General features: G+C 44.5%; 1 protein-coding gene across 2 annotated transcripts in view; it reads right to left on the bottom strand.

Annotated features, from left to right (window-relative positions):
- Nucleotides 1-17566, bottom strand: part of LOC119219693 (dolichyl-diphosphooligosaccharide--protein glycosyltransferase subunit STT3B) — a 53748-nt gene that overhangs the window by 8164 nt on the left and 28018 nt on the right. For both annotated transcript variants that reach the window (XM_037475034.2, XM_037475035.2), the window contains exons 3-7: nt 14332-14619; nt 8645-8710; nt 4410-4509; nt 3160-3258; nt 1287-1433 (exon numbers count right to left, since the gene is read on the bottom strand). In XM_037475034.2, the coding sequence (XP_037330931.1) occupies nt 1287-1433; nt 3160-3258; nt 4410-4509; nt 8645-8710; nt 14332-14619 (700 nt within the window). The remainder of the gene's footprint in view (nt 1-1286; nt 1434-3159; nt 3259-4409; nt 4510-8644; nt 8711-14331; nt 14620-17566) is intronic.

Genomic DNA, 17566 nt, shown 5'->3' with positions numbered 1-17566 from the left:
CATATCCCCAAACAGTCATCGACACCCGCTGCCGCCTCCAGCTGGCCGACGCAGCCTTTACCAGACGCCCGGCTGCTCATGGCGGGATGCTGCATCCACACGAGGCCAAATGGGTCCTAAAGTGGGCGGGCCGTTAAGCTAACGTGCCACCATCCCTTTGAAATGGGCAGAAGACACTGCCGTGTTTACATAATTTGGAGTGACAGATTGTTGAATCAAGGTGAGAAAGCCAATATGTGACAGTCATCACAGTCAGGCTTTGATAAGGTTCATAACAGGTGTGGGGAGGGGGGTGAACACACAAACTACACCAGCTTTCTTGAGATCAACCACAAAATAAGAAAAAAAAGAGCTATAGGCGGTGTCATCTATAATCTCAACACTTTAACAGGAGACAAGTGAAAATCAATAAATAGTGAGGCAACATTAGAAAGGTCTTGACGCAGGCTGAGCTAAAAGTAATGGAGAAAAACAAAGGACAAAGGTCAAGGGGCTGCAGCATCAGGGTCAAGCAGGCCGACCACAAACACCACTTGAGTGATGAGAGCAGCAACTGTTCTTCTACTGCCATCCCTGCCATCAGTTTATGTTTGATTTGCCTTCGGGCTCTAATTTCCTGATAGTCGGCTCGCTGGGGAGGCCTAGAGGTTAGAACAGCACGTAATAGTGTATACACAATGGGAAATGGTTGGCTGGATAAAGACAACCAAATTTAAAATGGCTGGAATCCCAGATTCCGATCGTCACTACGAAAATCTAGTCAACTGATCCTTCCACAAGAGGCTGTTTTTTGACCAAGCCAAATGCAAGTGTTCAAATCAACACAAAAGATGGGGTGGATAGAGTATGAAAATAATATAAAGAATTGATATTATATCATGTGAAAAAGGGTATACTAGATGTGTTTTTTGTTGAAATGGCCATATTTTGGTAACGATGTTTGAAAATGGTCCACTATTGAGGGAAAACGCTGCGGCATAGTAGTGACTTAACGGTCTACAATACGATCGCTCATGGCAACAAATGATTATCCCTCTTTATAATTTAACCCGGAACATATTTTTATTCATTGAGGCCAAATTGACTACACAGAAAAAGGCAGCAAATACTCAAAATTGTGAAGCTGAAAGCCAAAAAGATAAGTGACCTAGTTGATTCTTATGCATAAACTATAAACCTGTAAACCAAGGAATAAACAGTTTCAGCTCTACTTACGAGGACAATAAAGAGACACTAAAACAATGGTCGACATGTATGTAAGCGTCTACGTGAGCAGACACACAAACCTGTGTAAGTGAGATAGATGACGGTGAGGAAGACCACGCCGGCAGCAAGAGACACTCCGAGGAGGAAAAGTGTCTGGAATTCCTGTCTGGTCAGCCGGTCCTTCAGGTACTGCAGGAAGGCGTAGGCCTGGAGAAGTGCAAACACACCTGGAACGCAGCAGCAGACACAAACCAAAGAATGAGCAAACGCACAAAGGGAACTCGCGCTGCTGCCTGTTTGAGGAGGCCCACAGTCCATGTTGTCTACCGCAGGGCACCCAGCGCTGCTTCTCCACATGTGTGCTGTAGCCCCTCCAGCTTTTCCTGCAGTTTTTAAAGACAAATACTGTGGGGCGGCATATTTGCATGAAAGATTTGTGTGAATAAGTCCTTCTTGTTCCCTCCAGATCACTACTTGCTCTTTTTTAAGAGGTTAGGGTCCGGTTTCATCTCCACCTGCCCTTATTCAGATCTTGTTACATCGTCTTGCTCCTCCAGCGCCCGCAGCAGGTCTCACCCATTTCCCCGTGTCTGTCATCTGTAGAGCCACTAAGCGATAAGGTGTTTGTCATTCTGTGTCACCCTGTCTGCCTCAGGGCCCGACGTCTCGACGGCACCGACGGGTCCACGGCTCTGTCACTCTCTTCCCGTCTCCCACTGGGCTCCCTGGATGCCACCACCAGATGTTCTAAGCAGCTGCTACCCAAGTGACATTAAAAAAAAAAAACTCAAGAAAGTTTTTGTTTTTTCTCCCTGTGGTGCATTCTCTCAAAGCCTCTCACATTTCTGTTTGTGTTGTAGACTCTCAGGAAAACAGGCGCACTTCAACGTACGCCTGCTACAGCGTTGAGAGAATTTTCAAAAGGTGCTGCTCGGCTTCATAAAGCTGCCAAAGACGGTCTTCTTCCAATCTGGATGTAGGCGAACGCGAGGACCGGGCGTGCACATACGCAGCCGTCCGGGCTGTCAGGCAGCAGATGGGCGTGAGCAGAACGAGCTTTAATAAACTACCCACGAGCCAAGAAGAAAAGCACTTTGAGCGCTTGACCCGTACTGACGGCTTGCTTACTTGATTCCATAGCGTGGATATATTGTGAGAGGGTCAGAGCGTGACTACCGGCGCCAGAGCAGGTGGAATCAGTTCCTGCTGCAGCCAAACAAACTACAAGGGTGCATCGCCGGAACCGGGGGGGGGGGGGGGGGGGGGGGGGGCTTTGGATAGCGAGCGAAGCGCCTCGTGTAAAGTCACACCTTTAAAACATCAACCGCAGCATTGTAACATCTTTGCATGAAACCAAAGTCGGTCCACGTTACCTGATGTATCTTTAAATAAGAATCAGTGTTACAATCAACTGCCCTGTGATTTAAGGGGCTTTGTAGCAAGTCTGTGTTTAAGAGACAATTGTAGCATTGAACCTGCGTAATTGATTTTTTGTTGTTGGCAGAGTAACAAGTTGTAAACACAACATGTATATTGTACACTAATTAGGCGATTTGGTGGCAAGGAACTGCCACAGCAGCATTACTCTGGTTTCTGGCCACCTGATGAATAGCAGTCTGATATCAACCCTAAACCCCTACATCCAATGGGACTGCTCACACACCTGACTATTCCTTCTTTAGTGGTCGGCAGGATTCATGGGAAATCAGTCTGAAGAGCGCTAACTAAGACAGTAAATCTGAGCACTCTGCAGTCACGTACACGCCAGAAGCTCAGGCTTTGATGAGTTATGATTGAGTCATTACTTGAAAATAACCCAGCCACATCTTTCAAAAACTGCTGAATTCATCGCTGCACTCGATTTAGGTGGAAACTTTTCTAGAAGGTAAGTTGGTCTCCCAAGAAGAACGCAGAATCAGCTGCCTCGAAGGCTCAGAGGGCGGGGCGACTTACCGGCAGCAGCCATGTGCTCGCTGGTCCTGATTGGCTGGAAGCCGACAAAGGGGATCTGCATCGACAGTACAAGACCCACGATGTAAAAAGTGCTGTAAGCTGGAGAGAGAAAAGAGAATGAGAGACATAATAGATCCTACGCAAAATAAAACTAAAAATCTAAAAATAAACCATGCACCATTGAAACTATTCTGCTCCACTCCTCCAGTTTGGGCCCTACTGAGAGAATCAGCCTCAACAGAGGCATTTAAAGTCTATTCATTTCACTGTCACACTTCAGAGGGAGTAAATACAGAATACCTGATCTAATGTCATTTCGCTAAGAAATAGGGAGCTGGCTCGGTGCTGCAGGGAGACGACTGCGCTGAGAACTGTGCAACTCCCACCTTCTTAGCTGGGGGGAACCGATTGGCAGACACACCGGCTTAATTAAGATTTCATACTCTTCCTGAAGAGTGGGCCTCATTTTTGAAGTAGTTGTGAGCGCCTCCAGCTATCTTTTTCACGCATATGCTATTGACTCGAGACCGAGAAAGCTGAATTGTGAGGGAACATAGACTGCGAGGCATTGTCCCTTTTTTCTCTTTTCTGAATGTTCCTCCGTAGTGAATCAGAGACACCTGGACAGAGATGTAAAGAAGGAACCTTTCTGTCAACAAATGATGGCAGGAGGTCATTTCCATTTCACCCACCAGCCGCCACTGTCAAGTAAAACGTCATTGGTGAAGTGCGGTTTGGAGATGACCCAGCTAGGTCAAAGCCACAAATCATTTTCAAAGATGATGCTTTGCGGTTACAGCATCTAATCGTGTGTAGAAGAAACTTGGCGTGCTTTCATTTTTCTTGACCACAGCAGCAGAGCCTGTTCGCGGCTAAGCTGATGACGAATGTGTGGAGAGCTTGAATGATTGCGCTCCTGCTCTGGGAGGCAACTGATAACGTGCTGGAGCTGCTGCATGGTGTTTGATGGAATAATAAGCCGGTCATAAAATCATAAAAAGAACATCTACAGAGAGATCAGGTAGCAGGTGGTGAGAATGCGTACGGTGGGAGGGGTGAGCGTAGGCGGGACTGCATTTGACCCTGAAACAAGCTCAAATGCTTTAGCAACCATGTCAAGAGACGCATAGGAAGGAGGAGTGGTGGGGTCTTTGTTCCTCTCAAACACAACTATTCTAGAGGAGGATCTGAAAACACAGTCAGTATCCATTTCAGACACAATTAAAAGCGTTTGTGTGTGTGTGGCTTACCAATGTAGACTCTTCTGCTATAGCGCTGCATCAGCATCAGCACAAACACATGCAGAGGAATCAGGTTGATGATGAACACGTAACCTCCCCATGCCGACACCTAGAACACAGAGACACAGTCAGTCGGCCTGCTGAGACAACCTCCGCTCCCTAAAACAGTCGTCCTTCTTTAACAGACACCTATTATCCATCATTCCATTTTTCTAAAAGGTAACTTCGCTGAGGCAAGAGTTTCCTGTTAAAATGTTACAAATCAGCTTTGCAGCGAGGATGTCAGGTTTCCACATTGACGGGACATTAATGGAAACCTGAAGTCCTGCCGGGACACAGCGGGGTCCCCAACATTGCTGCCAACAGCTACTAAAATACATTTGAAAAGAGTTGGATTATAGGAAAAATGCAATTTGCTAACTTAAGAGCGCTGGAGATGCATTGTCATGCAGCTGGAGTTGTCTGGCTTTGGGTTTTACCATAACGTTCAACGAAATACAGAATAATAGCTTTATCAGCACCCATGAAAAGACAAAAATTATATATATATATATATATATGTTATTTATATACAAAGCTGTGGGGGGAAATAACTCTGGAAATAGTATAATTCTATCTATATAAAACAATGTTTTCATATCAATGACAAGAGCAGAGTGTGAATCACTGAACACCTCACAGGAAAAGATTGGCTTTGTGGAGATGAAGCAATCCAGACCTTTTCATTATTTTATTTTTTATTCAATAACATAAAACTTCTACTTATCTTACTGCCTCTTTACTATGAGAAATTAGTACAGAGCAAAAAAAGCTTACGTATATGAAATCTATAAAAAAAATAGAAAATCATTGTGTAGGTGTTCAATGCTGCAGTAAGCTCCACTAAAATTATACCTCAACCATTTTTTAAGGTCTGCTAACGCTGGGTATGAGGGCTGCAACACAATTCCACAAAAACATCACTGACTGATTAAAATGTTGAATTGCCAACATTTGACAAGAGAAAAGGCCAAATGGAAGCAGTAAGAGCACCAGACAGAGGGGAGAGTAAAGAGAAGAGGAAAGATAGGACGTTCAAAAGGGAAACAGCATTAAACAGAAGGCTTTGCAAGCGTTGCAGACTGTTTGATGATCCATTATTTGCGGCGGGTGGCGCCTCCTCGGTCCGAGTCATCGCACTTCTGCGAAAAGTGAGAAATGCCTACTTCATCTTTTTTTTTTTTTTTAAACCTTGATAGATTATATTAAGGCAGAGAGGGAAAGAAGAACCCAAACAGATTCTGTATTGAATGCTGGTGCACTTAATCTGTTGGTTGTTTGCATCTGTTTACTCAGATGGTGACGGCCAATTGGTGTCATGTGATCTGGAACTTCAATATGTAACAAAAACAACCTCAGTTTACACAACTACAAATATGCCAATTTCTACTGAGCACCTATGACAACTGAATAATGATATATATATATATATTTAAACATGAAATTCAAATTGTCAAAGCTGAATAAGACGGGCGACACATCCCCCTTCATCTCCTACTCGTGAAGGATTGGGAATTCATCATGTTTGTGCATTAATGGCATGTGTTATTTCACAAACACCATCCCAACCGCCCTGGTGAAAATAACGTGTGTGTATCTAAATAATAAATGGATAGTTATCTACTATTGTGCTACAGTTAGATGACTTGTAGTTCACTTCTTTAGTGGGATTCATCTTTAGCACCAGCAGTCATAAGTCACATGGGTAAATGCAGTACCTTCAAAGCAACATGAAGGCGGTAATCAGCAGCTTCTATTCTATAAACTCAACAATGCAACTTGATTGCAGATTTCGAGTGTTTGCATCACACCTGCAGAGCGCACAATCAACCCGAAGAAAGGGAGGAGAGATATTTGCCATCTGGCCACATTAGAGGAGAACGCTGTGATGAATGCCAGAGACAAAAACCATAGCTGTGTGTGTGTGCGTGTGCACAGGCTCCTTTTGAAATTGTGGATCTAACAGCCAGCCCTTTGCCCCGAGCCAGAGGTGAACAGTTGAGGGCAGGAATCAGAAAAACTCTTTAAGCGGTTATCGCTCTCTGCATTTCATGCCGGGCTCATCTGATGGCCGCGGGGCTGCTGAGAAGAGGATATAGCAAACACAGCATGCAACAGGAAGAAGGGGTTTATTGTAAGTGTGCATGTGTGTGTGTGTGCACACACATTTGTGTGCACAGGTGTCTGCCACCCGAGCCATGTGCGCTCGTTGAATCCATTTATGAAAATGCTCTTTAGTTTATGTGCATATTTAGGAACTAAAGCCTCTCCAAAAGCAGTAGTGACTTTAGTAAGACTACGATGAGTCAGGTTCAACAGCCACTGACGGCCCGTTTCCTGTATCCGTGTCACGGCTCCGCCCCTTAGGAGACGAGTCTGTTAACTCCAATGAACGATCAACAACTTCTTCCAATTCCTTCTTAGGGGGAACATCCATTTAAAAGCTCATTTCATTTAAACCTCAAATGGCTCATGTTGCCACTAAAATCACAAAAACGGTTATGGCACATCTTCTGGGGAAAATGAATGTGGGTGAGAAGCGTGCCGGTTCATCAAGCAGATGTTGGGATATTCCATTGGAGACATTTAATTAGCGATGGCATGGACAGAAGGATCGAACTCTGGGGACTACGAACATCTGTGCAATATCCATCCAATTCAGGCTGGGTCAAAGTGGCGAACAAACCGGTTCGGTTATTCCTCGAGTTACGCCGCTAGCATGGCTAAGAAGCTAGACAAAGTGACCGGAGGCGCTTTGCTTTCGAGGCACTTCATCAATACTTAATGAAGCCTTTGCCCTGATGTTGCAGGTTGTTCTGCTTAAGTGGAGGATTTGGGGAGAAGTAAACCAAAGCTTAGGAAAAGAGCAGTGCAATGGATCGACTTTTGCTTTGTCCTCCATTTCTTTACACTCGCTCCACCCCTCACCCACACCCCCCTCCCCCCTGGAGGGATGAAAGGAAGATGACGCAGTTACCCAAAAAGTTCCTGTGGCTGCTGTGTGTCAGTTAAGTCCTGCTGCCCTGATCCTCATCTTAATCTTGCCCTTCTCTGTCCTCTCCCCTCTGATTATGCAAATATCCATGGCAGGAAATCTCTCGTCTCCACATCTGCTTCACAAGTGTCACATTCAATTAAGCCCCATGGGGAAACGTGGCCATGGCTATACCCTGATCTAAGTGACGGATTATGGTGATAAAAACAGAGGGGGGATCGGTCAAGGAGCGGATGCAGTACTTTGTGTGCAGGACCAAAAGGGGGCAGTGCGGGCGGACGGGGGGTTACATGCGGCTGGGTGGGCTCTGGCTACAGTACAGAGTAACGTCAAAATTGCCGAGGAGAGGGCTCGTCATGGAGAGAAAGTGTAATAAGGAGATCGGAGCCTGGTGGCTCAATATGCCCGTTGCTTCTCACCACAACATATTCTCCGTCTTATCGCTGTCCACTCCATCCTGTTCCCTTGCTTATCTTTCCACACCTCTCCCTGCCCTTTTGTCTCCATTCTGTTTTGCATCGCATGCTGTTAGTCTCCCCCAATTCACGCACCGCCCCCCCCCGGACGCTGTGGCCCTGTGTGATCGATGAGGCTGGTTTTCGGTAATCTGTGTAATTTGATATCTGTCTCAAGGCCGGCCGGAGACTTAGCTTGCAGTGAGCAAGAAGCTGGCACTTCCTCTCCCTAACACACAGACACAACATCTTTTGCTAAGGAAGTGAGCACAGATCGCCTTTTTTATCTCATCAATCCCCTGGAAAAAAAGCCTGAATTCATAAATAATGCAGACAACACTGCCTGAAACTGCTCCTCCTCTTTTTCCTTGCCATGTCAAAGCTGGACACAGGACAATGATGCCTGACCATTAGCTTCCCAGTAGCAATGTTAGGAGAGATTTGTAGAGAAAAATTCTGTTTCCACTCTTTGCAAAAGACAGTTTCAATACATTCAAATTAGAGAAAAGGTGTGAAATCACAAATCCTTTCCTGCAGCAATGACAATACAGATTCTCAATGCCTACATTTGTCCTCAGTGGTGCATAAAGGTTCCTGTGTTCAGCTCGAGTTCTGAATTAAACGTCTTTCACATTAAAGAAAAAGTTGAATAAAAATATAAATATGGAAATAATGTTAAATTACAATCCTTAGTCAAATGTAGCTGTGGTTAGTGTGTGTGTGTGTGTGTGTGTGTGTGTGTGTGCTCTTCTCACCATGTAGAAGTAGGAGAGACAACAGCCGATGGCCCAGAACACGGAGCCCGTCTTCACCGACTTCACCTACAAGGGAGTCACAGCAGGTCGTTATGAACACATTGGTGTACTGCGTCAGCATCAACAGACATGTAGACCCACAGTTTGTGCATCAAGGACAAGAACAGCACAGGCGATAACGTCATGGCTTTCTCCTTCAGATAAATGAGTAAAAAAAGATCTGGTCCGGGGCTTTACTTCAACGCGGAGTGAAATTATGCCTACTGGAGATTGGAATCAATGTTTTCTAATCACAATCTCTACAATCGCTAAATAACAGAGCGAACCGCTAAGGAGTCGAATTCAGTCCCTTTTTGAGTTAAATATAAAATAATATGATCCATTTAAATGAAAACTTCAATAGTTTGTAGGCGATGCCATCACAGAAATTATGACTTTCCTATAAATTCCAAGCAGCCTTACACAACATGATTTAATTTTAAAGCGGTAAAAATTCCACGCCTCTGAAGGATTGTTGGAACAGACGAAATTCAAACAAGTGAGTTCTGACGAGTCATTTTGTTTGGGGATTTACAAATTTACATGCAGTGTGCTTTACAATGAATCAGCAATACTAATCTGCCGCTTTGGTTGGTTTTGAGGAGAGCATACTAATGTTATGCTTTGTAGTTAACTAGAATAATCCGATCATATTTCAAAGGGTTTGAGAAGCAAACAGTGTAATGCAGAATTTAAAAGGCTCATATTTTGTCCATCTTTGAAAAGCAGTGCCATGATCACAGCAGATGTGGAACAGACCGCTGATGAGGAGACGTGTGGCTCAGACAGCAAAGTCTCGTAAACAAGCCCTGCTTCAGGCCGGTAGAGCAGTGTACACATTAACATTTAAAAACAAACTGAATGGTAAAGTTGTGAGCGTGCACACACATTAGGAAACAACACTATAGAGAAGCAGTGAGAGATGGAGATTATCAAGAAATCTCACCCAACAGCGGCTGCGATATGCTGATGTGGGGGATGTTGCCAGAAAGTAGATGCGGTGACCTAATTACCATTCAGATGCCAACAGGACTAAAGCCCAATTCAAAAATGTGTGTCTCGAGGAAATGGGCTGGTTTTAATCTCACATGCACTGGAAACCAACTTTGATCCGTTCTGGTGTACATATGTATTTTTCACCCCACACCACAAAAACAATCTCAGGCACATCATTACCTAGGACACTCGCTGAGGAGGCTTTGCTTTAGTTCCCAATTGTAAACTAGTAAAACTTATTTAAGCAAAAAATATAATACAACAATCTTGCATGAATTATAAAAGGTCACAAAGTATTGGTTGTTTTATTAGACTGCATTCGCAGTAATTGTGTGAAAACTGGCTGTTCACTCACTGTTTCCATAAACAGTTCCACTTCAAGTCTTTGCTTCTTTTGTTTCATGCACAATGTGGCTGCTGCGCTACGGCTTACGTTACGTTAAATACATTGATTTTTTATACTTTTAAAAGCTGCTGTTCAAGCTGCCGTGTTCCACAGAAAACACTGTCACTCAACCGGGGCCAAAGGTGGCGTGCAGCCTTGCGTTGTCTATTCAGAGGCACGTGTTCCAGTGGTGCCACCACAAGCGCCTCCATCCCACTGCCCCCCCGGCCTCCACTCCCTTTGTCGAGACACACAAGTCAGTGCGATACTGGTACAGCTAATTAAATGTGAGCAGAGAGAAAGCGTGGAATTACTGTTACAACTTTGGTAGCACGGGGCACAGGGTTAGAGGAGGGGAGGGAGGCAGTGCTACGGTGTGTTGATGTTACTAAGAAATGCCGTGTCAAAAAACGCACCTCTCCTGGGTTTGAGAGGATTCAATTATAGATTATGGAAGGGTGTGCAGGCGTTTGTGCGTGTGTGCGTGTGTGCGTGTGCTGGGAGGGGGTAAACATAGAGATTAAGCGAGTGGAGTTGAATGGGTTATTAGAGGATAAAATGAAGGAGTCGGATAATGAAGATTGGTCTTGAGAGTGGCTCTCGGCTTTCCCCCCCCCCACTAACGTGGAGGAAATGATGGAGTGAGAAAGGGTAAGAAGAGAAGAGAGGGCGAGAAAAGAATGAGCTAATAATGAGACACGGGGAGCAGAGGCAATGCTGCCTGAACAGGGACAAAAGAAGACAAAGACAATTAAAGGGAGACGAGATGGAAGAAAGACAGCGAGGAGGGAAAAGGAAAAACGCAAAGACAAATGTGGGTAAATGACACTGATGATGGGAAGCAGTGGTGCATGGCCGCGATTATCGCTTTTCGGGGCCCTCGCCAAATAGAACCGAGCGCGCAAGAGGCGGCAGGTGAGCGGAGGGGGATTTATTTTTTCCGATGGCACCGCTTCGGTGATGACACGTCACCTTAAGAGGCTGTGATGGCTGCAGCGAGGAACACCTGCCTCACCTGGAGATGCATTGTCCATTCACCCAGGATGACAAGAGGCCATTATATTATCACGGCGAGAAACAGATGTACCCCAATGCAGCATAATGCACATTTCCTGGGGCGAGACAAATGGTCATGGTTGGATGGGTCTCCAGTTGAGTTTAAAAAAAAGGATTAAAGGATTACTGATGGACAGAGAAAGGTTGTATTTCGAAAGAAATAAACACGCTGATTGGGGGAGAATTAGGGGTCCTTAACATTTAAAAAAGTGCGATAAAATGTTTTTCATTGCTACTGGGAAAATATCAAGGCTGCAAACATGACTTATGGAAAGGCATGAAGATCAAAACTCTGCAACAGTCTCTGCAATGCTTCAAATTAAGGGAACTTCTGCATATGCATGGACATAATGGCCTGTGTATACATTTGTACACCAGTAGCGGTTTGGCCCAGTTAACAATTGGTACTATAAAACACAACAGGCACAGTCAGCCAGCCACCTGGACAGCAAGCGCAGCTCGGTGCCCGACTGGCCGAGTTGTCTGCAGTGTTGGTGACGGACCAACACCACCATGACACCAACATGGACCTTGCATCCGGGCCCGATTCGACAGGCCGGCGGACCGGAACGGACAGAAGAAAAAGCTCGCTGCTCTCATGTCATTCTGTGTCAAACAGCAGGGGGTCAGCGCTGTGTGGATGGAAGCCCGCACCTCGCAGCGCGTTTTAATGCTTGTAAAGAGGGAGAAATAAACGCCTTAAAAGGTCAGATTAAGCTTGGACAAATATGTGAGCTACGATCACCACTCACTGCCTGTGGCGGGCATATTGGATCTCTGGTTGCACTGGATATCACGGACATTCAACAGGTGTGTAGGGTTTATTTGCCCATTGAAATAAGTCACGTTACATAGCTGCAGAGCAAAGACATTTTGTCTGTGTCTTTAAAATATCTTAAGGACCATTCATCCCATCACGCCTGCATGGCCCACTGCTGGTGACCCAGAAGGGCCGTCAAAGTGGGTGTAAAGTGGACATGACGGCGTTCAATATTGATACTGAACAAACAAAGTGAACATCGCTCTGAATTCTTTTAATTCCAGACTTTCTTGCCGTATAATTGTAGGGGAAACCATGAAGATTGAGCACAACAATGCGTTGTCTGAAGCCTGCTATGAACATTACTTCATGCACATACAAGTTATTGTGACTCCATTGTCATGTTGCCTCATCTCCGTCCTGCTATACGCCTAAAAGAGCAATGGGGGACTGAGTGGATACATTTGTCTGGTAATTTGTGGTCTTTGCATTTGTCAAATGTATTGTCTAAATTCATGATTAACTATGGCCGATGAAAGCTTTAAGTAGGACTGCTTAACTGATCAGTGCTGTGCGCATGGTGTGTTTTCAGAAGGCCAAAGTGAACGTTAGCATTGCACGGCTTCCTTTGACAAACGGCAAAAGGCTCTTTTTTAAAGCTCTGCAGAAAACCAGTTAACCACAATCTGCAGGTTTGTTTAACAAATAAGCTAATGGGAGGCTACAAATGAACTACACCACGGTCACATGATTCTGAGGATACAGAGGGTGGGAGGAGATCAGGTTTAGCAGTAGCCTTCCTCAAGACACGCATTTTCCTCAAACTTTCAAAACAGACATTCAAATTTGTTATTTTTGAAATTTTTTCAAAACATGACATTTTAATCTCTCGTCAACCACAGACCCTTTTCAGGCACCCTACTAAACACCCATTAAACAAAAGCATTTATTTGGAGACAAGTGAAGAAATGCACACCCAATCTCAAGCAGCTTTCTCCTTACAGGTTGAGTCTTAATAAATAAAGTCTGTGCAAGCAGCTGACTGCGCATCACTTCATCACAGTCTTTTCCTCAGTCTTTTGCTCAGTCTCTTTTACATCGATAAATAATGACGATATTGAATGTGCACCCATTAAGCGGCCATGTTCATTTGACACCTGCTTCTGTGCATGTTAACTGAGCAGGTGTGACATTCTTTCAGAGTGATGACTGTAATTGCTTCACTGTAACCACTTCCTTTTCTATTATCTTATTGCAGTCTAGAAGGAACATGGGGCAATTTTGTTAAATGAAAATCATTTCATAGACTCCTTGTGATGACAGGATATTGTAAAAATAAGAAATATGCCCACTGGGCTTTAATGACTGGCAGTGATGACGATGCATTTAGTTTTCCTTCAGCGATCCAACGTCAGCAGCTTTTAACCTTTACGACATCATTGGTTGCTCACATGTAATCATGTGCCACCAGCCTGCAGAGAGGCAACTTGCTCCTTCACTCAGGTGTGTGAGACTCCTCCTTCATTTGGATTGCAGCTGATAATGAAAGGAGAAATACTACATTCCAGCCAGACTATGAGAGAGTCACCAGAGCTTGATTCAGTCAGAAAATCAAACCTTTCCACATAATTCCTTTTCTGGCACCATCATTCTGGGTATAACAGTAAAGATTCATACGGTCTATCGTTGAAGGGGCACAGCTCAATACAAAGTGGAATTTACTTAATGCTTTTCAGGGCTGCAATAAGGGAAAAAGACCTTCAATTTCTCAGTCACCCACACACAACTTATAATGAGTGGACACAATGAAAGGTCTGTTTCATACATCTCCTGGCTCGAGCAGCCCTTTACCTCTGCCTGCTGAGGAACACGTTTAATAGAAATGCTCTTGTATTAAAAAAAATAACTTTTTCTACCGGAATTAATTCTGTTCTGTCACAGTCCATGTTGCAGAACGATCCAGGTGGGACAAATTCAACTTCAAGAGGGCATATGTTTTTGTGCCATGCGAGATGGTTGAGAACACTGATGTAACAAGGTCAGGGAGTTCAAGTAATACTGACGCATAAAGGTCATCTTATTGTGAAGGTTTTGCAGCACGGCATGCAGTTTCCTGGGTTCCACATGGTCCGCAGAGATGCCCAGAGTGCTTTTCCAGTCTCTGGATAAATAATTCAACATCTGCCAAGTAAGATGAAAATAGGGCTTCTTTTCTGGCTACAGGAAGAACATCCTCGAAAGATGAACAAACAGGCTTCTCTGTTAAAGGGGGAAATCAGACGTTTCTTTCAGCTAAAATAGATTTAAAAGCTGAGTGAGCCTTGTGAGACTAGTTCAGGCATCATTCTCATTTCAGGAGAAAGTTACACTGCACATACGGAGGTGAACGACGTTTGACTGTTAAACATTGCTCCTCAAGGCCCCTTCCACCCTGTGAGCCGGGGTACATACCCAAAGGTAGTAGGTGAATTGCAGGGCGAAGATGGCGATGCCCTCGTTGTCGAAGGAGCCCGCGACGGAGCGGGAGATGTAACCCGGGACGATGGCGATGAAGCAGGCCGCCAGCAGACCTGCGCCCTGGTTCCACAGCTCCCGTGTCAGCAGGAAGGTGGAGATGGCCGTCAGACCGCTGAACACCGGCGCCAGGAAGACACACACGTCCCGGATGTGGACAGTGATGTGGAGCAGGTTGAGCATGTAGTGGATGAGACCGGCAGTCACCATTAACCCCGGGTATACCTGAGAGGAGGAGGGGGGGGGGCGAGGCACAGAAGGGGACATCAACATTTTTTCAAAGAGTGCGAGGGATTCGGCAGAATGTGAGACCAAGACAAATCTTTCAGTGTGGTTTTTCAAAAACATTAAATTCTTGTAATCTCAAACTGTTAAAAGAAAACAAATTTCAAGACGCACATTGGTAAACATTTTCAGTCATTGTTTCTTAATTCCTTATGCTTTGTAAACCATTATACTAATCCTTTTGATGCATCGCCCGAACATACGCAGACAGCATGAAAGGAGCCAAAAGGGCCTTATTTGGTGGGACCTGAGCATTGGAACCAAATAGTGACCAAGTCCAGTTAGAAAAGACCAGCAGCTCCAATAGATTTTGACCGTTTAATCAGGGGAATTAATTTTTTAATACATTTCAGGTAAAATATAAAATTAAATAAATAAAATACCCAATCAGCTGATTTATTCTAACATTAGCTTGTGTAGCAATCGGCTGCCGATCGGTGTATTTCTCGGTGTAATTAGCTGACGCTTTGGAGCTTCAACACATCTCATTCAGTGATAAATCAATCACATCTTTCCTATTGACTGAGGATTGCACTCTCGAATGGAGCGGTCTCCAGCCGTGTACAAATAATACTTTCATATTTATTATTAATTTTGAACTCCGGCATTGAGTTTCGGCTCGGGGGCTAAAAATCATCGGGCATTATTTATCAGCACTTTTCTCTGACTTGGCATTCTAGAATACATTACCTCGCTTGTTCATTATGAAAATTTAATTCACCGCAGATGACAGAAGATGTTAAAAAAAATTAAAAAGAGCACTCCAGTCATTGTCCTTATGGCAACAAAGAGCGGTTTACTGGCTTGACAGGCTGCTGTTGTTATGGGCTGTCACATTAGAGAAGCCTGCCTCCCTTATCTAAAGAGAAGGAGAAAGCGCGTCTGACAGTCGTCCTCTGGGGAGTGGAGGCAGGAATAAGGGAGGGGGCTGCTGGACTGGTCTAAGCAGAGAGACACTAAAAGTGTCAAACGTATATCAGATATCTGCTCGTCCGTCTTCCTAACTGTGTGACCCATCTGGGCGCCATCATACACAATTAATGAGGATGGTCTGGATTGTACGTCTAATTTTGAATAAAGGGGATGGGGATTGGGATGGGAGCAAAGAATGGAGGTGACAAAAGACAGCGAGGCGCTATAGAAAGGCAGAGGCAGACAGGAGAGAGAGAGATGATGAAAGATTAAAAAACGCCAGAGAGGCCATGAGACAATGAGGAGGAAAAGTGAACCCAGCAGATGAAAGGAGAAAAAGCAGTATGCCAAGCAGAGTGCGGGCGGGTAAAAGGTTCACTGCAACAGAAAACCGTCTCGACGCCGCCTACAGCTGGAGCAGAGGTGCTTTGTGAATTGCGCCTGGAGCCACAGGCCTCAGTGTATCAGCACAGAGGCCGCTGTTGTTGCAATGTGGATGCAGCTTTCTGAAAACAAGGAGGTAGTGCAACTTTTTTGGGGGGGGTGTCACAAATCTCTTTGCAAAAGCCACAGATTGGGAATCACACCGCAGCAGCCGGAGATGTACCCCTGCGCCTTTTAAAAGCACCAGCTCCATGCAAACAACAGCTCTTGCACATTCGCTTTCTGCGATGCTGAACGCCGTGTGGGAGTGAACTAGATGCCCTTCTTAGCTGAAGCCCGTCCATGCTTGGGGGAGAAAAAAAAGCTCAGACAAACAAGTGGGATTTTTGACAATTGGGAGTAGTGTGGAGTCAGTGGTTACTCTGGCAACTACTGTCACGGCGCCCTTGAACAAGGCAGCAGATGAGATGAGTCTGGCAAACCAAGCCACACCTCGTCTCATTGAAAATGAAACAGCAGGTGGAGGTCTGGAGTGGACGTGGACCCATCACTCAGTCTGCAGTAGATCTGTCAGAGCTCGGCAGTACATCAGCACCTCCATCTCGCTATATTTTGCATAGATTTACATGTTACAGGGAGACATTTGCATTTAGTGTGGCCAACACAATGACCCAACCGCCTGGTTATTGAAATTCCTGTCAACCCTTTAGAGGCCAAATGTGATCGACCAACCATCTGGCACTAAACCTCCTCTGGGTAAAATGTGGGTTGTCAGCATAACTCCTCTCAGGCCCACGCTCTATTATAAACTGTGTTGTAGTACTGTGTAAAAAAAAAAAAAAAAGATCCAAAACTTATCCAAAGTATGGATCGCAGTTGCAAAGAATCCGCCAGCCGCTGCTAAAGTTTTACAAAAATTGGCTTAGAAATGAAGTCCTGCATTGAATTGTATCTTGATTAATTTTGTGGGCAATAGGTAGTGAAATTACACCATGTTACTAACTCTAAACTCAGAAGTTAAGGTGTAATCGGTTAATAAAGCCTCACTGAAAACACCTTTGATCGGAGTAAACTTTCTACAATCAAACTGTTTTAACTCTTCTACAGTTTACAAGTTTCATTGTCTATAAATCCTCGACTTCTCTAATTGTTGTTACGTTATTAAATAACTTGATAAAGTGAGTTTGCGGCAGAAGGACACAATAATCCGCCAACAATGTTTATAATAACACACAAACACACTATGCAAGACGACTAGAGACTGGCAATGTGAATTTGCAATTCTCTTATAGAATAAAGGGTTGGAAATGAAAGCTTTTTAATGCTGTTTTTTTATCCAATTCATAGAAAAATAATCGGCCGATTAATAGATTCTCAAAATAATGGTTGGTTGCACCCTAATCTCGACCCAGCCAATCATTGAGTTTAATCTGAAATAAATGTAAGACCTTCTGACAGTAAAAAATGGATGTCGGGGTGAAGGGAGTTAATATTCATAAAGAGAAACAATCTACATATCGGTAGCCAAATCTTGCCAGAGAGGAAGCAGTGAATCACACCGGTGTAGGAAACCCGAGCTTTGATGAGGCGT

The sequence above is a fragment of the Pungitius pungitius genome, chromosome 17 (assembly GCF_949316345.1).
Source record: "Pungitius pungitius chromosome 17, fPunPun2.1, whole genome shotgun sequence".
NCBI classification, from domain to species: Eukaryota; Metazoa; Chordata; class Actinopteri; order Perciformes; family Gasterosteidae; genus Pungitius; species Pungitius pungitius.
Note: the sequence above shows the minus strand (reverse complement) of the source record. Positions and strands in the feature narration are given on the sequence as shown.